Source organism: Pteropus alecto, unplaced genomic scaffold, assembly GCF_000325575.1.
Source record: "Pteropus alecto unplaced genomic scaffold, ASM32557v1 scaffold20, whole genome shotgun sequence".
NCBI classification, from domain to species: Eukaryota; Metazoa; Chordata; class Mammalia; order Chiroptera; family Pteropodidae; genus Pteropus; species Pteropus alecto.
This window is the reverse complement of record NW_006436298.1, coordinates 41,825,618-41,848,504: the sequence shown is the minus strand read 5'-3', so window position 1 is coordinate 41,848,504 and position 22,887 is coordinate 41,825,618. Positions and strand designations below refer to the sequence as shown.

General features: G+C 36.4%; 1 protein-coding gene across 1 annotated transcript in view; it reads left to right on the top strand.

The window, feature by feature from the left end:
- The first annotated feature begins 22,604 nt into the window (after window positions 1-22,604).
- The window catches only part of DTWD2 (DTW domain containing 2), a 95,793-nt gene continuing 95,510 nt past the window's right edge, over window positions 22,605-22,887 (top strand). Inside the window, exon 1 of the mRNA XM_025047771.1 lies at window positions 22,605-22,884. Coding sequence (XP_024903539.1) covers window positions 22,712-22,884 — 173 coding nt within the window. The 5' untranslated portion in view covers window positions 22,605-22,711. The remainder of the gene's footprint in view (window positions 22,885-22,887) is intronic.

The window sequence follows — 22,887 nt, the reverse complement described above, 5'->3', positions numbered from 1 at the left end:
ACTGGATCTTTTGAAGGCGGGGCATCTCCTCTCACATGCTCCCGGCGTGCACCCGTGGCCTGGCACCTGTGGCCTGGCACCCCTGGCCCACTCGAGGGCCTGGAGCATCCAGGACCTGGCGCATCTGGAGCCTGACATATGTCAATTTATAAGGGGGGTACAGGTAAATAGTTTTTAAGAATGGATAGGTCCTGTACTTTACCCATGAGTATATCCCAAACTATTACAGCTAAGACAAAAGCTCTCATATTGTCTCATATTAATTCAGTTTGGCCAACCAGACTTGATCATAGTGGTACCTCTGGTGTACCACATAGGCAGAACTACAAAGGAGAGTCAGAGCCATGATGAACATGTTTGCCACCTGCCTCCTGTGTGACACACTTCTCTAAGGACAGGGGAATGGTTTCTCAGTGTCCTACGAAATTGGCATAATAATGAACACATGCCTGGCATCTTATCTCATTCCTTACTGCTTTTCCTATAGTAATGAAGCAGTCAGCCCTAACATTTTTTTTAAAGTGTAGAATAGTCTTGAGATGGGACTATTTCCTACATAGCTTTATAGAGCAAAACAAAGAAATGAATGCAGGGTTCTCTTAATCATTTTATTACCTTCTTAACTTTGATTTTATTTTTCAAATGTTTTTCACCTATTAGAAAGAAGGAGTGTAAGGTATTACATGATGTTCAGCTTATTGCATGGCATACAGGAGATCAAAACAAAGCAAAACAAAAACACCAGCTGTGTGATTCAGACTGTACCTTCTAGGAATGTACAATGTATTAATTTTGATGGTATCATTAAAGGCTGAGGTTTTCTGTTTTTCACATTCGTTTTTGGCATGTTGGTTCTTGCTCAGAGGGTTGTTCCCCTATGACCACAAAGTGATATAAGATGGTATGTCATCAAGTTAAAGAAGAGGAGTCATTTTCTTCCATGGGTCTATTATTATCAGCTGGGAGAAACTTCTGCTGGAAACTTCCTACTAGGCTGCCTGTCATGTATCATTGCCCAAAATTGTTTCACATGCCCACACCTAAACCAGTCATTGTCAAGGGGAATAATTGGCACCAATCGAGACCACTGGAGTTGGGGAGGAGACTAGCTTCTTTTAAGTCATAAGGCTACTCTAGACCTGAGCAAGCAGGGCTTCTCTTAGAAAGGAATAAATTTGGAGAATGGCTGTAGAGAAGGATGTCTATAAAGAGAAAGATGGACTAGGGAATCAATAGAGTCTGCTATACAAGTCTACAGCAGAGCAAAACAAATACACAAACTCAAAAAACACACTGGTCTGGGCCATTTAATGTAAAGGCAAATGCATTATTCATTCCAAAAGATTTATCATGTGGCCGCCTGGGGTGGCGAGTAGGACATTGACTTACACATCAGACAGACCTGGTTACTTAGCAGTGACTTAACATTTGAGAAACTACTCTGCAATTCAACTTCCTCCTTTCTAAGATAGCAATAATGGTGCCTACTTCTAAAGCTATTATGAGGATTAAATCCTATCATGTACGTAAATTGTCTAGAACACTGTGCATTTGAGTGTATATTCTTTTCCTCATTTATTGAAATTATATTTCCTAATAATGATTCTAAGTCATCAATAAAATGTTAAATTTTATTCTGTATTTTCTGTTTAGAAGCAGATATTTAATATGTATTGGAAATATTTTTGTCAAATATGATTAAATTAAGAGATTCTGGGTTCATAAAATATAAAAACTCAGTTATTCAGATGCCCAGATGGCTCATTAATAATAATAACTGCCAATATTTGAGAACTTACTAGTTCTATGTACATTATATAAATTTTTTTATTCATTTTTTTTAAACTTGATGGTGGGAGCATGTTCCTGGTATCAGTGGATAAAGTTAGGAATGCTGCTAAACATCCTACAGTGCACAATATAGCTCCACAAAACAAAATATCTTAAATTGTCCAGTAATGCTATGGGTAGATATTACCTTTACTTTATAAATGAGGATATTGACCTTCCAAGAGGTTGAGAAGCCAAAGATCACATAGCTAGTGAGTACCTGATTTTATCTGATTCAAAAGATCATGCTCTTTCAACTATAGTGTGTTGTTTGAATAGAGTGAGTACGTCAGTAAAAGCATTATTAAAATTTTATAAGATCTATTTACAATATCTACAAAAGATAAAAGGTAGTTGGGAATAAATCATTAAAAATGTTGTATAAGTCCTTTACAACATGGGGGAGAAAAAACTATCGAAAGATATTAAAGGAGATTTAAATAAATTAAACCAAATGAAATATAAAATATTCTTGGGTAGTTAGTATAATGTTGTATTGTTTGAGAATATTCAATTCTTCTATAAAATAAAACAAATGAGATCAATGAAAATCTTTAAGTGTGTTTAGTATAGATAAGGAGTTAGTATGTAGCACGTGTGTGTAAATAGAAAAGAAAGGAAAGACCAAGACATACTTACTATTCATGAGGCCCTAAATACCTAAATATTCATGATATACTAAATATGCAAGAGATGCTTAATATTGAGGACTTATTAATATTGAGGATATATTATTCACATAGTATGTGAAAGCACCCAAAATTTATTAGGCCTTAATTCAATCACTCATTTTTGACACCCATTCTTGCCCTATGTATCCTCTATCCAATAAACACAAATAAAACTCAAGATTGTTCTACAAGTTAATTGAAAAGCTACAGCTTAGCCCAAGTATACTTGCCCCTGAATTTCTCCAATGGGGCAATTATATATTATTGGTCTAAGGCAGCAGTTCTCAACCTTTTTGGCACAAGGGACTGGTGCTCCTATGATGAGACTCTAATGCCTGATGATCTGAGATGGAGCTTAGACAGTGATGCTAGTGCTGGGGAGTGGCTGCAAATACAGATGAAACTTTGCTCCCTCTTCTGCGGCTCATCTCCTGTTGTGCGGCCCGGTTCCTAACAGGGCAGCTCACCTCCTGTTGTGCGGCCCGGTTCCTAACAGGGCGTGTGCTGGTACTGGTCCACAGCCCGGAGTTTGGGGACCCCTGGTCTAGGGCACCTGTCTGAGCTGCTTTGCTCAAAACTCAAATCCAGTCCTCGTAATTACACCATCAGTGGGGAAGGCTCATTTGGTATAGAGAGAACAGGAGTTGGATATTGTGGACCTTCCGCCCAGCTTGGACCCTATGCCAAATGTATTAACTTAGCCCTCTCTTACCCCTATTTCTCACTGTGTGTTTTAAAGTGATTCAATAAACCATGTGATTTGAGCATTTCCCACATGGCAGGGAATTTCAATATGTGAAAAAGTCAATAGATTCAATGACATTTCAATCAGAACCTTTTTCTTATAACTGACAAACCAATTCTAACATGTATGCAATGTAGAAGAGCAAAGGTCTAAAATCAGCCAAGATGTTCTTGAAGAAGAAGATAAAAAAGAGAAGTGGTGGTAGTGGAAGCACTTGTCCCATCACATAATAAGACTTCTTATACAGCTATATTTATTAAGACTATGTAGAATTGGCATGTAGAGAAATAAATATACCAATGAGACTCAATAACAATATGTGAGAACTATGTTGCAATTGCCTAATGGTGCAAAAAAGATGGATTCGATATCTACTAGCAGTGGTGACACTTTGAGAAGAAAAGTGGCAGGGGCTTTAGGTATCAGCCAGGACAGATTACATTGTCTCAGTCGGTTGAAGCCGTAGCTCAAGAAAGTGATGGATACCATTGTGCATACAAGATAACAGAGTAGTCCGCACAGTACAGAGTAGTCACTCCCTGAGAACCCCCAAAACAATCTGGGAACAACTTGAGGAGCTGGTTATTGCAAATTTGTTAGAGCCAAAATCAGAGAAATACTGTTGTTGGACTATGACTCTCTTCTAGTCCCAGGCTGTTGAGAATGAGATTGTATGGATTATGTAAATTTTTATGTTTTATGTTTTTAATAGGCCCTTAAATATGAGGAGATTGTTTTACATAAGTTAATTCTTGTAATATGCTGCTATGGGTTGAATCGTATTCCCCTCAAAAGATGTTAAAATCTTAACCCTCGGTACTATGAATATGATCTTATTTGGAAATAGAGTCTTTGCAGATGATCCAGTTAAGATGAGGTCATTAGGGTGGGCCCTAAGACAATGCAGCCTTGTAGAAAGGGGAAATTTGGACACAGAGACAAAGAGAGAATGCCAGGTGAAGATTGGTGTTATGTTGCCACAGTCCAAAGAACCACTGGGAGCTAGGAGAGAAGCCTGGAACAGATCTTCTCCTAGTGCTTTCAGAGGGAGCACGGCTCTACTGGCACCTTGGTCTCAGATTTCTAGATCTAGAACTTTGACACAATGCATTTCTGTTGTTTTAGGCACTCAGTTTGTGGTACTTTCTGATGGTAGCCCTAGGAAACTGATACATATGCTAAACATGCATTGTTTGTTTTAGATCAGTTCTTCTGGAAACAGACTATAAGACCAAGATATTCACTCAAGAATGCTCTTGGGAACAATACTGGTAAGAGTGAGGGGAGCTAGATTGGTCAGTGAGAAAAGATGAACTTCAATGTAGTTGCAACAGAGGCCTCCTACAGAATTTGTGTGAGACTGGGTCTGGGTGTACTAAATCTGAATTGTACCTAAATCGAAGTTGGGGGCTGAGCATTTGTATACCCACATGGACAGGTTGCTGGAAGCTGTTCATCCCTAGGAAGGGTATCTAACCTGGGGCAAGGTGCTTCTCTTCAGCGGTGGACAGTTTCAGGTGAGGGACTCAGCTGTGAGCCATCAGTAGCTCACACACCCGGTAGTTGGGGGGAGTGAGTACCTCTGTCCTGAAGGGGAGGTCTGGATGATGCACCAAAGCTGCATTGCTTGATCATTTTTTCTTACCAAAGTAAAAAATCTCAAATCACACACATATATAAAACTTAGTAGGCCTTGTGATATGTTCCAAAGGAAATAGTTTTTCAGTTCATGTACAAAAAGCAGTCACTTAAGGCATAGTAGTATAGGTTGAGGTAAAGGTGCTGCAGAAAGGGTTATGGAAGAGGGAAGGGGGCTGGGGCACAGAAACATTAAAGTGTGATGGGAGGAGATCTGGGCAGAGCACCAGAAGCAAAAACAGAGAAGATAATTTTGTTTGTTTTTAGATCCTAATTTATGGATAGGAAATAATCTTTACTAAAAATGGTCTAGACAATATTGACTGGAGATATTCAGAAGTGGGTGAGAAGGCTTTGGAAGATGGTCAAGGAAGTCTTTACAGAGGAAGTTGAACTTAAAATGAACTTTGAAGAATGGCAAAGGAATTTCCATAGGCAAAAAAATTTGTTCCAAACTTATTTAGGGGAACTGGGATGAGTTTTGAAAGTCAGTCTGAACATAGGTGAACAGTTTTAATGATCTAGGCGCTTTTTTGTTGTTGTTGTTTTTTAAATCTGTTTTGTCTGATGTTAGTATAAGCACTCCAGGTTTCTGTGGTTGCTCTTTTGCATGGTATGGCATTTCTATCTTTTTACTTTCAATCTCCTTCGTGTATTTGAATCTAAGTGTGTCTCCTGTAGTCATCATATAATTGGATCTTCTTATTTTTAAAATCCAGTCTGACCATCTCTGCCTTTGATTAGATTGTTCGATCCATTCAAATTTAATGTCATTATTGATATAGTTGAGTTTACATCTTCTATTTTACTTTTTGTTTTCTATATAGCTCATGTTTTTTTATGTTCTACTTTCCTTACTGCTTTACTTTCATTGAGCAAATATTTTCTAATGTATCATTTAAATTTTATTAATGATGCTTTTCCACTATTTTTGTTCTTATTTCCTTAGCAGTTACTCCAGGGCTTACTATATATATCTTAATTTATCAGCATCAGCTTCAGATTTAGTCTAACTTAATTTCAGTGAGATATAGAAACATTACTCCTTTTATAGATCATTTCTCCTCCCTTCATGGTATTGTTGTTATACATATTATATCTAGAACATCTATCAATGTCATAAACTCAATAAGACATTGTTATAATCGTCACTTGACATAATTTTATGTCTTTAAAGAAGCTAGGAGGGAAAAGGAAAGCAAGTATATATTTGTGAATATCAATATATTCAGACTCTCAGATATCTCTTTAGGAACTGATAAACATATCCAGAACAGAAGTATTCTCAAAGTTCAGGTGTATTTTCTGGAGTTCTGTCTTAGCCTACATCTTGACCCAGTACTTCTTCATTCACTCCTTAGCTTGCTGATGCTCATGATTAGATGTTTTACATTTCTTACAGAGTTGTAGTTGCCTTCAGTGAAAACACCCATATGAATTATCTTATCTGCCACTATTAGAATCAGATGGCCTCTGTTTTGTAAACAAAAGATCAAATCTTTTACTTACTACTGCTACTACTACTACTAGAACTACTACTAGAACCCTCTTATTTACCAAATATTGAATTTTCATAGTCTCATGTTTATTTTATAAAAATGAAGAAAAGCTTACTTTATGGAAAATGTTATCCTGCTTTCTTGAACTGATTAAGGGAAAACTAACTGCTCAGACAACCTCCTTATTAAATACAAATGCAAAATATATCCAGTTTAGAGCAGGAAGAGCTCTAGAAAGATATTGTCCACAAAGTAAGAGAAAACTCTTTCCTCTGGGTTTCCCTTTTGGGAATGTCTCAATTGTTTTGGGCCAATACCACCTATCTTAGCTCTCAGATATAGGTTCTTGCCTTTAAAATGTCTAGTCCACCCAAATGCACAAAAACTTCAATCTCCCTTTAAATATGCTGTTGCTCTGTGTGTATGTACCCAATACACTTTTTATAAATTGTGAGTTCTAATGCAGATAGTTTCAATCAAATGTCACAGGGTCTTTCTTATCTTCTCTCATTCCATATTTATAGCTCCTTTTTGCCTCAGGAAGAGCCTTGGCTCTTCTTGGGATGACTCAGTAGCTAATTTTACCTATCTGCCAGAGTTATCCAGCAGAATTGAGCCTCAGTTGCTCACAGCTATAATCTGTTTAATAAAATCTCATTTCCTTGCCTTTCTTTTTCCCTTTCCTGTCTCACTTCCCCATTCTTCTGCTGGAGCTTCTGAGATTCACCTTGTCTCAAGATATGCTTCCAGGGAAACCCAATCTAAGACACACTTCACCCACCTATTCACTGATCCCAAGTACCAAAAAATGGTCTTGCAAAAACTACCGATATACGGATTCAAAGCACGACGTTACATTGACAACATAGTAAACTGTATGTAGTACAACATAGTACAAATCCAGTAAAAGTTTACTTTCTCATATTTATATTTTAACATTCGATTCTCCCATTTTTATCATAAAATAGAACTTTATTAACACTATGTTTATTTATTAACATAGAGTTAAATTATAGGCTATACAGCTAAAGGAAAGAAGGAAAAAGGAAAGACAGCAAAGAAGGAAGAAATAAAACTTAAGAAAACATAGAAAATAAATATATATCAGCATGAATATCTGTAAATAATCTTTTTGAATCATGTATATTAGCAATGTGTCATTTGACCCACAGAATCATACCTCCAAGGATCAAATGTAGGAATAAATGAACACTAGAGCCCTGATTTTGATCTCAAGTAAAAAAGAGGTAATATCACTTCATCAAATGAGCTATTTGTGAAAAAAAAGTTTGACTGAAAAAAAAAAGACTCATTTTTTTTTTTTTTTGCCTGTCATCTCTGGTTCAGTTTTAGCATAGAAAGGAATAAAAACAGGAGCATTCTCAGACTAATACCAGTTTAATAACAGTGGTTTTTCACGTGATATGACAAAACATTTCTCAACCTTTTAGATAATAAAGAAAAATGCAAGTCTTTGCTCTAAATGTAATATAGAGATAAAACAAAAACATAATAGAGAAAACTGTGAACTTAGTATAAGGAAACCTGTATTTAAAAATTATTATAGTTAAAAATTAACTGGAAAAAAATTAACTGGAAAATTTAAAAAATCATGGGGTAGTTATTCACAAAAGTATTCACAGTAGGACTCCTTACATATAGTCTACTTAATTTTGGAAACAAAAATGATATTGTAAATTAGTGAGAAAGATCCACACTTCTTAAATAAACATTCCCTTTGATCTTCTGTATTTGTACAGAAAATTTCTTCAAAAAGAGAGTTATTGGTGAAAAACAAAGAATATGGTTATTTATGAAGTTGTCCTTTAATTCAACCAATGAGTTTAATGAGAAAGATTTCCTATGACTCCCTTTGTCAGTCTCTGAGGTACCCTTCCTCCCCTAGTTGGAGACATCTTCCTCGTCAAGTTCTTAGCTGTGTCTGAGGTGCTATGAGTAGATCCATCACCTGGAACCAGGATGCTAGCATTTACCTATTTGACTATCACCTGTTATTTGATCACCTGAAATCCCAAATAAGTCATGTGAAACAACCCGGAATTTACCATAGCCATTGGATTTGGCTGTTGTCTTCACTCAACAGGGGCTAACTTCCAACTTCTACCTGGGTTCTAAAATCAAAAGATCTGGATTCATGTCCTTGCTCTGCCACTATTTTTAGTGAATGAGGAAAGAGAAGCTGGATCATCCATAAATGACCCTAGAAGTTCTCTCTGGGTTGTCTGGATGAACTAGGGGCAGAGGACTCCTCTTCCCTCAGTCTCTAACTTTTAAGTCTGCTCTTATCTTGCCCTATAAAATGGAGAGCAACAGGGCAAGGGATCCCTCTCTTGAAGGACAGCCTTGTTATGCATCCAGCTACACCCTGGCCCTGCCTACCTACCTCTTTGCAAGATGCCCAGAGAGTGGGGGACCCTTCTGCCTGTGGCATACACTTAGTGATAATACTGACGTTTGCAACTCTCTTGGCTTTTGGTGTGATATTTAACTTCTTTGACCCTTCTTTTCCTTATCTGTGAAAAAGGGAAAAACAATACTTATCTCAAAGGATTGTTGCAAAAGCTAAATTTATCTATTCATTCAACCCATGCACAAAACACTTTGTTGCTTTGTGCCCCTGTGAGCCTGAGTACATCCTTAATTTTGAACTTAAGAGAAAGTATGAGTACTAAATGAGACAATGTCTATAAAAGGATTGAGAACATGCTTGGCACCTAGTACATACTCAATAAATTGTTAACTTGTCTTCCTGCTTCCCTGCCTCTGTTTCTCCCTTAGTCCTTACTTTCACTCATGCCTGCTTGTTTGCTTCTTATGCCATTCTGTCTTCTTTGTTCCACCTCTCCTGATGCTTTCCGCCTGCAAATATTCCCCAAACTGTTATGAAATGCTTTCCTAAATTCCTGATATGCTGCATGAAATGCAGGAGTGAATCTTTAGTTGGTGTGGGCTTAGAGCCACATGCACTTTCTGGAGGGACCCCTGACCCTACTACACATGGAGAGGTTGGTCAATGGACATTCATCTTTGTGATACTCATTTGTAACTCATCAAAAAGTGCATTTGACTTTCACATCAGTAGCTATCAGATTTTTATCTTCGTGTATATCTGGGCTGTTCTTTGCTTCCCTCTTCTGGTTCATTTCTTTTTGCATTTCTGCAGAGTGCAGCTGTAATTTAGAGGGATGTAGTAAATAAGTCAGTAATTCTAGCTTAGCATCCAAATATCTCCCCACCCTCCCCGACTTCCTCTGTATCTGAGATAGTGTAGTCATTTCAGACAATGATCTTGCTAACATCAATGGAGCCAGAAAGTCTAGGAGAAATTGAGACTTGGAATTAGACATTCTGCTGAGCACTAAGTAAATAGAATCCAGTTGAGTGATGATAGAGCTTTGTTAGGATAGTGGATGTGCTCTATCTCTAGAGTTCTAACTCAAATGGCTTAAAGACCTAGGTAGATAAGCAAAGTAATAAAGGAGCAGGTATAATAAAACAGGCAGTGTCAGAGACTAGCCAACAGGAGAACATATTTTTGGCTCATGGACATTCATATTTTAAAATTTCAAATATTGAGTGTGCCAAACCAACTATGTTAGTGGGCCAAATTTGCCCTATAGGCCATCAGTTTGTAATCTCCTCCAGACTTACAGAACTTGGACTCAAAGGAATGCAGCAATAGATAATAGTGGTGAGCCAGAAAAGTGGCATGCAGTATGAAGGAAGTAAACCAGAAGTTAACACGGTCCCAGTTCTAGGGATGAAAGTGGCAAGAGTCAGTCTCAGTAAAAGTCTCCAACTCCTCTATGACTGTAGAGAGAATAAGACAGAGTTCCCAGCCTAGGGTATGAGAGGAGTAATCATGACTGGGAATCAGAACGAGGATGCAACGAATGGCAAAAACAGGTATCGTGTATTACTGAATCATTTACGTGTTAAACTAGTGATCCTTAAATCCCTTTAAAATATTTTTTATTGCGTCTTAAACATCAATTTTAAAAATTGCTTATTGTAGAGAATTTAGAAAATACAGAAAAGCATAATAAAAAAGAACTGAACTGTTCTACTGGAGGGAAGACAGCACTGTTTTCAAAGCTTGGGGTCAGGCAGGGAATCAAGAGCTTCTTTCTGTCTCTGGAAAGAAGACTTGGAGATCTGGGGGCAGGAAACTGGGGTAAGAACTAGAAGTGGGCTGGCCAGGCTTCATGAATTATCGAGAGCAGGACCGATTTCAGATGACTTCAGATTATTGATCATGATTTTTGGTTTGAAAATATTGTAGTTAGGAACCAGGACATAAAACCTACCTCTCATCTAATTAGATTTCCAGCTTTCATAATATAACACTCTTTTTTAGAAATTGTGAACTCTCAAGATATTAAATATTTATATCTCACCAAAATGCATGTCCTAAATTCCTTTTTGGAGATTATGGACTATTTTGGAATATATATATACCACTGATCTTTTACATCATGGATTATATTATCTTAGAATAATTTCGATTTGACTAAATTATGTATAGAAGAGTATGAATCTTTTGGGTCTTCAACTATTGACATGCTTTATGTAATAGTTGTGGGCCACTATATGTGTTTTTAGTATAGGAGTATTTCCAGGGCAAGTAACAAGTTGATTGAGACTATAACTATATGCCTTGGCCCAAAATTAATTGTCAGCTGATATGTTACCATATTAAATTCTAACTCTGGAATTTATATTCAAAAACTATTATTTGAATGTAAGAATGAATGATTTTTTACAAAAAAAGAGAGGTATTTTAGAAGAGAAACATCATACTTAGTGGAGAAAATTTCAACTTGCAATTCTCTGGGCTGCTCATACCTCTTCTAAAATAAATGAAATAAATCATCTATCATATACCCATATAATAGCATTTTTACTGACTTTGTGTATAACATGTCCCCAAAATGTAAAATATAAGATTTCGCACGTGTGACTGCCACAATGCATCCACTCAAGCATTCTAACATCTTATAGTCTAATATTATCTGTATATTTAGTTTTTCTGTAAACTTCCTCTTTTTTTGGCAGCAGCCACATCTGCTTCAGCAATTTTGTGCTTTTTAAACTTCCTCTGCAAAAGGAGTTTAAAAACATGCATGTTGCTTTTATAATATAACCATTATCTCCTTGGAAACTTAAAAAAAAAATGTAGTAAATATAGTAAGAAATTGAATTACAAGCATTCATATGAGCATATTTTGCTCATAGGTTTTAGCTTAAGCTATTTATGTAGTAGAAACAATGATTTACAGTGGTAAACATCTCTAGCTAAGTTATCGGTAGATGTTTAATGAATTAGTTAAGAAACAGCAACTCAGGAAATATAAATTCTAATCTTATCTCTTTCTGATATACATAATTTCATGGTGTCAAGGCATTCGTTTCACTCTAAGTAATCTCAATTTTGTGTATTATGAAATTGGAGAAACTATTAATTAATATCCACTTAATGGTGTGGGAAAAAATGAAATGAAAGAAGCTTTATGGTATCACAGAAAGAGCAGTAGCTCCGAAGTTAGATGATCTAACTTTTAAGCATATTCATGTCACTTAAAATAGTCATATTAATTTAGACAAGCCACTTTATTTTCAGAGGCTGTCATTTTTCCTTATCTGTCTAATAGAGATAATAATATATATCTTATTTACCTTGTGGCTAAAGGGAAGAACAAAATGAAATAATGTTGGTAAAAAGACTTTATAAATTATAAAGTGCTATAAAATGTAAGTTATAATTTCAGAAATAACACCAGGGCTTTGCTATAGTTCCATCTGCTTCACCATGGAATTCAATAAAATGGTGCTCTATTTCAAACTATTCAAAGGGGTATGTCAGTGGCAAGGCTACATCATGTTCATCTTTGCAGGAATTTTGATGTTGGTATTTATAATGAAATTCAAAGGATGTTTATTTTAGAATTCTATTTCTGTTAATATATGTGTATGTCTCTCTCTCTATAATATATATGCTATTTCAATGATTTATATTTATTTTGAGAAATACCAGGTTTTCCCTGTTCATATGTTCTCCATTCCTTTCACTACCAGTCCTATTCCCATGACAATAAACTAAAAACAGACATAGAAGCACCAATGGTCACCTTCATGTTCTACACCTCTTGGAAGCCTACAATACAATCAAATTCATTTGAAAAGATGAAGCTAGCTGTAGTAAAAGCTGCACGTAGTACAATGATGGCTCATTTTATTTGCTGCCCCTTCTGAAATCAGCTAACCCCCCGGTATTTCTAGGGTACAGCTGAATCTTTGTTGTTTTTGAAATCAAAAGCATCTTTAATATGATGAGCATATGTTTCAAATCTTTATTTCCATCCCTGTATTCTCCTTAATATTTCAGATTCTTATATCCAACTGCACATTGGCTATCTCTACATATTTTCAGTGTTGGTACATGAAGCATAGCATGGACAAAATAGAATTCTTGGTATGCTGTTTTGGTACCCCTTTCCCCCACAGACATTCATCACCCCAGTCTTCCCTATCTCAATTGGTGACACCATTATCACTCATTTACTCCAGCTAAAAATCTGTGAGTTTTCCATGATTTCCCCTGCTATTGTCTGCTATATCTAAGCTATTAGCCAATCTTTTGACTTTACTTTTAGAACACATCCTTCATTTGCTACATATGTTTTCATCTCTCTTATCATTCTAGTCCAAGCCACACCCCCATCCTCTCCATCTCGCACCCTGCCCTTCTACATACACACACAATTTTTTGGAGCCATCTAAAAGTTAGCTCCAGACATGATGCCTCGTTACCCCTAACTACTTATGGGTATTATTCCCCAATACAAGGATATTTTCTTATACGACCACATACAATTTTTAAAACAAGGAAATTAACATTGATTTAATACTGTTATCTAATCCACAGACTTTATTTAAATCTCCCAAATTGTCTAAATAAAAGATATTTTCTTTCAATTGCCCTAAGTTCTCAGAAGTGTAAGTACTGTGCTCTGCCTAGCACAGAATGATTGGTCTATAGATAGCACTATTACAGCCTTACCTCTCTTAATTATTTAGATGGTACCTTTAAGAAAAAATATGAAAGGAGATGGGGACTTGGCTTTATCTAGCACTGCCTTGCTGTCAGATCTTTCACTGGTAACTTAAAATGGCTAGCCCTCAGTTTTCTTACCTATAAAATGAGTGGGCCCAGTGTTTCTATAATTCTATAATTCTATGACGATGGTTTCTGCTTCCAAATTTTTGTATCAGCCTGAATTCTAGAGCCATTTTGAGGATCCTTATTAACAGTTGGGTTCATTACACCAAAGATAGAGTGATGAAAGATACAGTTTTTGAGCTCAAGGTCCTTGCAGGTTATTATGGGGCTCACATGCAGGGTTGCTGCTTTGGAGGAAGCAGATAAACAAAACCTATCCTTTCTCTCTGCTCAAGGATTTTGACTCTACATACTGATTATGGAACTTCAACTTTAAAAACTAAGTTACTTAATATTTACTTTTGTAACAGTCTCCCCAAAGATATTTAAGGATAAAGAACAAAAGATAATTGGTAGTCTGCTTTTAAGCAAAATTCATATTTCTCTATATATAGTACTTAAATTCAAAACACATCTTTGAATTATGACTTAGTTGTTAGCTCAAATGAGGAATTGCCAACAGATGACTTGTTAGACCAAGATGTTCTCTGGGCTCAAGGCTGTCAGGAGGGAGATGTTTGTTCTTCAAAGAATTACAAGTTTGAGATTTTTATCTGTTTAGATAGATAGTTTAATATATAGAATGTAATCCATAAGCCTAGACCATAGGTATCAGCCATGGAATCCCTGATTTGGGTAGTGGGAGTTCCCACAGGCAGATGGAAATCTATCATTTCTTCGTGGATTCTCCGCATACATCTTCTTTGAACTTTGCTTTTCTCCCATTCTTTTTTTCAACTCCCCATCCCCATTTACAAGTGTTTTATTTAGCATTACAAATATAATTTTCTTGGGTACTATCTCAATCTTCTTATGTTGAAAAATTTTAGTTAATGATTTTCTCTGTCAACCTTCCAGGCAATTGTAGAAATAGACTTATTTACCATAGCTCTATATCATTCGGGGTGGCGGGGAGAGGAAGGAAGGAAAGAAAGAGATGGTTCTTTTTACTGGTACTAAAAATGCTCTAGGATGATATGTATATAATCAAAGATGATACTGAGAAGTATTTAATAGTCAGTACCATATAGGGCCCAATTGTTCAATAAGAATGGTGCAAATAACAGGGCTGGATCAGGGTCCTAGAGGCCTCCTGCTGTGCCAAATGTATCTCTGTTTGCTGAACCAAGAGTAGGAAAAGTACAGCACCAGCAGCAGATATTACAAACCAGCCTTTTGATAAAGCATCTGGCCATATCTATGCACATTGGTTGATAATCAGATCTGCACTCAATGACTCCATGATATAATCTCTCCAAATCCTTCCTTCCTCTATATCAATAATTATTTCCAAGTCAAAGCAAATAACTCTTCTTTATAGGTGAGAGGGGAGTGGTGGATTTTATTAGGTGTTTTAAAATTTCATTATATTGGTTTTGGCATGCAAATGTTTTTGTAGTTTTATGTAACCATATAAACAGTTTTCCTTTACACTTTTATTGCATTGCCCTTATGATGTAAAGACCTTCCTCATACAGATACCAGCTAAATATTAAGCTATATTTTCTCTGAGTTTATTAAAGAGGGTAAAATTCAACTCTTTATTTGCTACCTGTTTTAGTTTTTGATATTATGTGTAGCTTTAATCTGCTTTTTATCCAAAAATTCAGTCTTAGCATAATACTTTGAAAATATGTGATTTTTCCCATTGATTGGTATTATATTATTTATTATGTTTTAAGTTTTTCTATATACTGTAAGAGTTATGAGTTCAAGAGTTATTTCTTTTGTTCCATTAATTGGTCTTAATTACCACTGATTCACGTGCATTCCTATCTAGGAGCAGAATAAAATGCCCCCTGGAATTGTATAACAGGGCAGCCTCCTCTAGAAAAGATTGACGGTATTGAATTTACTTGAACGTGTGCTCCTGGAGAAGAGCCAAGGTTAAAAAATTGTCTACTCTTTGTGTTCCAGAAATGGCTTGCAGCAAAAGCAATTTTTCCCATATACTTTAGATATGACTCAAGTATGCCTCCCTCATTTACCTATAACAAGGCTACATGCAGATCCCCCAGATTCCCATACATAAATGATTAACTGATCAAGGGGAACAAATGCTTGTTAGTCATAGTTTGGTTAAGATTCTTTCCTTCCTCCAGGTCCCTGAACCTTGACCCATTCTCAACCTGAGCCAGCTTAAAACCCCTCCTTAAGAGCCCATCTAGAGAGTAGACTGGCCTCAGGATAAAAATAAAATGTTCTAATTCCACTCTCTTACTTCACTACTCCACACTGGGTTCTTACTAGCCTTGTTTATTCCTTCTGCAAAGAAGAAACTTGCAGATCTTATGGTAAGAGTTCTCGCTATTAAGTAGACCTTTTCCCTACTGGCAATAATCCGTTCAATAAAATATCTCCTTGCTAAATCTGGATTTGTTTTTTATTTGAAAGGAACCTCTTATTAACGTTTTTTTCTTTCCTATTCTCATGTATTTATAAGAAAAAATTATTTTGTTAAATCTGACCCATATACAATTTAAGTTTTAAAAAAATATTATTGGGGCATAATTTATATAGGATAACTGTATCCATTCATTTAAAGGACACAGTTTGATTCAATTTGACATTTGTATAACCCCATGAAACTTCCACTACAACCATTATATGGAACATTTCTATCCACCCTAAAAGTTTGCTTGAGCCAGTTTGCATATAATCCTTTTTCTACCCTTGGCCCTACACAAACATCGATCTGTTTTCTGTCACTATAGATTGGTTTGCATTTTTTAGAATTTAATTTTGCGGAATCATATACTGTTTGGCTTCTTTCACTCAGCATAATGATTTTTAGATTCAACCACATCGTTGCATGTAGTTTATTCCTCTTTTTCTGTTGTTGTTTTGTATTATTCCATTAATATAGATGTACCACATTTTGTTTATTCAGTATTTTATTGATGAACACTCACATTTTTTTCCTCATTTTTTGGATATTGCAAATAAAGCTACTATGAACATTCAAATACAAATGCTTGTGTGAACACACGTTTTCATTTCTTTTGGGGAGGAAAAAAAGGGCTGGGTTCGAATGTAGGTATATATTTAACTTTTAAGAAACCATCATTGCAGTTCTACCATTTAAAATTTTTAAAAGCAGTGAATAAGCCCCATTGGGATTTGCATTAACATTATATACTGCAGTAGTCCCGCTCTTATCCACGGTTTCGCTTTCTGTGGTTTCAGTTACCTGGGTCAACCACTGTCTGAAAATATTAAATGGAAAAGTCCAGAAATAAACAATTTATAAGTTTTAAGTTGCATTTGCTAGAAAAATAAGAGAATAGTGTCAAATAATGGTGACAGTAATCTGGCTTTAGTTTTATGCAAAATGGGATATGTTACACTTTTAAGTTGGACACTGTTGGTAATGCTTCCTGTATTATTGTTTAACTTAAAGGTAGGTAGGTACTAGTTGTATCCTTTTATCCCTAGTTTTCTAAGCTTTTTTAAAAAGAGAACTGTTCTATTTAAAAAAATAATGGCTGTTTATTTTTTCTGATGCACTTTTTTTTTTAGCATTTATTGAGATTATCATATGAATGTTCTTATTGAAACTATTGTACAATGAATTTTATATATAGATTTCCTAATAGAAATCAATCTCCTGTTTCCCTGATACACTCTGCTCATAGTTGATGATTCAATTAATTACTACTAAAGACAGTTTGCTAATATATTACTTAGGTTTTTGTTAAGTTTATATTTTGTTTTAACATTTTGTTATGTTATAAATGGTAATGGTCTTTTCTTTTGTGTACTATTTTTTGTCAAGTTTTGGCACTGGGATTTTGCTAGTTTCATAAAATAAATTGAATAGCTTTCCATGTTTTTCTTTTTTTCTGTAACAGTTTTAAGCACAGAAATAATACATTCTTTGATGTTTGAAATTATGTACTTGTAGACTCATTTGAGCCTAGAGTATACTGGAGGTAATCTCATGATAACTGTTTCATGATATTGGTCTATCTGGGTCATCTATTTTTTTCTTGTGTCATATTTTGAAATTTTAAAATTTTTAGAAAATCATTAGGACAGTCAGCAGTCTTGATAGACTGAATTAATATAAAATATAGGATTCAAAAGCCTTGTACCTTCTCGGTTGGTCTTCTCTGCACCTAATGTCTGACTTCTACAACTACTTATGTCAGTTTAGTGCTATGGATAAGGAGATGGACAAATATCTTTTTTAATCATTCCAATTTATAAATTCTCAAACAATTATTATGTGACGTTGGCTGAATTACTTAATTTCTCTATGCCTGTTTTTTCCTTTGTAGAGATAACAATAATGATTACCTCATAGGATTATTGCTAAGATTATATGAGATAGTGCATGTAAAGTTCTTATTAGTATTATGCCTGACAAACTGAAAGTTTTCAATAAATGTACATTTTTCTAAAACCAAACTATTAATGAACAAATTAAATTATATTTTTCTAGACTAACTAAACTATTATATTTGCCAAGTTCTTTGCAGGTATTTAGATGTTCTAGTTTTAATCACATATTTATTATTCAGTTTTAATACTTACATATTGCCTCATCTCAACATCTTATAGAATTTAGAATTTAAAAAAAAAATAAAGAAAAACAAAGTGAAAATGGCCCCCCAAATGAGATTGTAGTATATTTTGAAAAATCTATATTTATCTATCTATGTATAAGCTAACAAAAACAAAGACTGATCAATTAAAAGAGATGTAGGAGAGAAATCTTGATTATATTCTTCTCTTATGATAAAAATCACTACTCTAGGTAAATTGCAAGGATTTTCAACTTTGGTGCTCTTCTTGACTAGCTAGGGAGTGGCAGATTGTGCTTCAGTAGTTTTGAAGTAGGATTTAGGGCTTTATCAAATAACTGTTAATGCTCCAAAGAGGATTCTAATCATCCCAATGATTGAGAACAATGCAAATATAAAAAACTCACTAGATTTAAAGTCAGGAAACTAGCTAGGGAGTGGCAGGTTGTGCTTCAGTAGTTTTGAAGTAGGATTTAGGGGTTTATCAAATAACTGTTAATGCTCCAAAGAGGATTCTAATCATCCCAATGATTGAGAACAATGCAAATATAAAGTCAGGAGGCTTGAATTTCCTATCTGGCCGTTTTTCTCTCTTTGGGTCTCAGGTTCCTCATCTGTAAAAAGTAGGATCTTAAATGGATTAGTGGCTTTCGACTCAAGCTGCAAAATAGAATTGTAGCGAGCTTTAACAAGGAATGATTCCTGGGGGCCTCACCATCTGCCCAGGTTCTGATTTAATTGGTTTACCTTGGGGCTCTTCAGGTGACTCTAATGTAAACCAAGCTGGAGAAATACTATGTCAGATGATCTTTAATTTCCTGGCTTGCTCTAAAATCAGTTGTTTCTAATAACAGAGTTAATTTTGTTGCATTCAACAGTTTAATTAAAAAATTTTCCAATTGTCTGAATTGGATTTTTAAATTTTAATTATTTGACTCTCAGTAGGGGTATTTAATTCAAAATGTAAAAGTGAGTTTCTCCTTTTATAAAACTAATTAGTAAAACAAACAAATCTAAGCAAACAAAATGCTTTAAAAAATAATCTTGTAAGCAGAAGATCAAAATTATATGTGTAGATGAGGGATAATAAACTTCCAAGTTAATTAAACCTAGAATTTTAAGAAAGTATGAAAGGAAAACTGCACACCCATGCAGAAAAAACAAGGATATTTTTATATGGAATCAGTCTCAGGAAAGTTAAGAGAAAAAAAGACAAGCATTATAACAAAAGTATAACTAATGAAGAAATGATGCAGGTGACTTGGGAGACAAGCCAGGTGAAAGGAATGAAGCTGTGAAGAAAGGCCCTGCCCTGAAAAAAGGAATCTCAACTTCTTCACTGGAGTTAGAGGGTACAGCAATTGCCTTTCTTTGTTCTACCTAATGTAAAAGCAAATTGGTTTCATAATTTATTTGGGTCTTCATGCCTTATGAAGGCTCCCATGTCACAAAAAAACTTGTGTTAAATAAAGTTGTATGCTTTTCTTCTGTTGATTTTTCTTATGTCAATTTAATTCCAAAAAGAACCCTAGGAGGTTTAGTAGAGGTAATGGTTTCCCTTCCCTACAAGTCAAGGAACATGAGTGCCTTCTAGAAGCCCTCTGCTGATAGCTAGCAAGAAAATGACAATCACAAGGGACTGAATTTGGCCAACAACTTAAATGATGAACAAGGAAATGGATTCTCCCTCAGAGCCTCCAAAAGAATGCAGCTTGCTACTACCTGGATTTTAGCTCTAAGAGATCTATGTTAGATTGCTGACATGCAGAACTGTAACATAATAAATGTGTATTGTTTTAAGCCACTAAATTTGTGGTAGTTTGTTAGAGGGGCAATAGAAAACTAATACAGGAAGAGATGTTTATCTTTATTTCATTTAAACCAAATATATCCAATGCTGAATCCTTATTCTATTGGGCTGGCAGGGTCTTCAATCCCAAACACTATTAAAGCCTTTTCTCTACCAGTGACATGAAAGTTCCCAAAGATCTTACCATGTGCCAGGTTAACCTAAAAATAAAAGGCCGAAGTGAGAGGCAGCAAGAGTTTGAGATCCAAAATAGGTTTTAGGGAAGCACTGATTTAGACAAATAGTATACCAATAAGGAGAGTAGTTAGGAGAAAGGAAAGGGGAACAATTACATGAATAGAAGAAATTTATATAGGTACAGATAAAATAACACAATGATGCTAATTCAAAAGACAGTCTTTAGTTTTCAGTCTGGCTTTCAGAATGTCTTTTTTCTTGTTATTTTTGCAAACATTTGTTCAAGATACAAGCTATTTTAGGTCCAGTCCAAGGATTATTTTGCCCAGTTTTAACATTCCAAATGTTTGAGGAGTAAGGCACACAAGGCAGTTCCTCTGGGAACCTCTGGATGGCACCTCCAACTCCATTTAAAAGTGACTCTGTTTATATTGTTTCACAGCAAAAACATCAGGGAGGCCCCTTGGACTTTCTGTCATCATTTGCTACCAATAAGATACCATTGTCTCTGCCATCCTGGTCCCTTGTATTCTGGTAGTAACAGCAGGATCTTCACAAGTCTGGGAAACTTGGCGTCTAAGGCATGAGGGTCGGGTTTCAGTTGTCCTTTGTCCCCTTGGCAGTTAGGAGAATCTTCCCTCTAGCAGTTTTCATATTTACTCCAAAGGCACTTATTCATCTGCAGACAGCCCCCCTTCCCCCCAACACACACAAGGTGTGATATTCTAAACAGTTTTTACCGCTCAAATTCCCCTGAGGCTAAGAATCATAATGGTCTGGTTACCTATCAGGAGTTGAGAAAAACAAAACAAATTAACATCTCAATAGATTGTCTTGTAATATTCCTGCACTGGTAAATAGTTGTATTTCTTAAAGGAACTTCTGTTCCCCTTCATGATGTCACAGCATTTCGCAAAGATTGGGGCACTGATGGTCTTCATTCTGCTACCAGAGTCCATCCCAGGCTGATAATCTCACATGAAATAGCAGCTGGCTGGGTAGGGGATACATTTTCTCACGCTTTCAGAGTCAGGGTTCATAGACCTGGACAGTGAATGAATTTCTTGCTTTCCAGAGGGGGAAATAGCTCTTTTTTTCTCCCAACTCAGGCTGTATCCCTCCTGCTATTGTAGCTGCCAGCCCCTGATAGACACACGGACCACCAGAAATCAATGAGTTACAGGAAACACACTCTTTATTCAGCCAGCTGGGTCTGCCAGGGGTACACAGACCTCAAATTAAGCAGCCCCGAAATGTAGAGGTACAAAGTTTTTAAGCCCTAAACCCCTATTCTTCATCCTGTTTGAACACACAAGTCTATTTTTCTTCTTTTTACTGTCAACCCATAGGTCAGTTGTGCAAGCGGGGGTACAGAAGCAGAAAGCTTATTGTTAGAGCGTTCTGTTCCCATGGGCGATAGCGAAGCAGTAATTTTTCAGCCAGCACACTGCATGGGAATTTTCTTTGATTCTGGTCAACCTCTGGGAGAATGGGAGGAGCAGGGATGGAGCAGGGAGCCCCTTATGTGCTTATGGCAAAATCCTAGGCAAGAGATCATAGAGGCTTGACCCAGGGCAGAAGTAGTAGGAGAGATAAATGGTTGGATTTTGAAAGGTAAAGCCCATGATCTGAAATGAGATGTTAAAGAGAAAGTCAAATATAAGTAGGCTCGTCGGGACTCATCTGCCTTCACATACCTCATAGTTGGGAGTCCGGAAGAACCTTAAATAACTTAAAGAAAAATTTCATATATTGAAACTAGAGACAAGAGTTTAAAGGTTATCATATGAGAATTTAATTTTGGTAGTTATAGAGTTGGTTCTCTACACTAAATCTACAGCCAGTATTTCTTTTGATTCACTTTCCTATCTACAGTCTCTGGGTTTTGATTATCTCTCAACTCCAACAGGCATAAGTGCCAGTTCTTCCTCCTATCCTACATCCATCACCAGGTGGATGCCTCAGCCTTTTCCTATCCCTCCCTTAGAGTACTCCCAAAGAAATGATGGGTGCTATTTGCAGGAAAAAAAAATGAAAGATAGTTGAAAACAAGAGCCCTGTATTCTATTCACAAACTAGATTTTAAGATAACCAAAAACCTAATAGTGAAATAAACACTTTAAGTATCGCCCTACTACTGTTAGTGGTAAATCTATTGGTAGAAGTAACAAAGTATTAACAAATGAAAAACTGCCACGGTAAGGTGGAAAATCCAGCATTCTATCTTATTTTCATTTTTAAATACATGAAACTAAAGAAGGTTCTTTCCACTTTGCTACTTCAGGTGTTTTCAGAGGGGGTTCCTTTACTTGTCCCAGTGATGCAAACCTAATCTCACCGGCTCCCCAGGACGACCCACACTTTCCTATCAGGTTCTAGGTGAAAGTACGTCCATTGACCAATGGGCTCGTTTCTTCTTTGCCGAGGGGCGGGACCTCGCGCATAAACTTCGAAGACCCGCCCCCGTACGTGGTGTGCGTGCGTGGGGCCGCGCGGCGCGAGCCGTTTCCTCCAGTGTGTGGCGCCCCCCGGCGGCAGCGGGGCCTCAATGTGACAGCCAAGTTGAGCGCCTGCCATGGAGCCACCGAAAGAGGCGCGAACACTCAGCGACCCCGTGGCGCGGCCGCTTGGGGCCGCGAGTTCTCAGACGCCTAACGAGGAGGAGCGGCGGGAGGGAGGCGCAGCGCCGCCGGCGGCAGTCTTGGGCGAAGAGGCGGACGGCGCCGGTGCGGACGGGCTATGGGAGCTGCC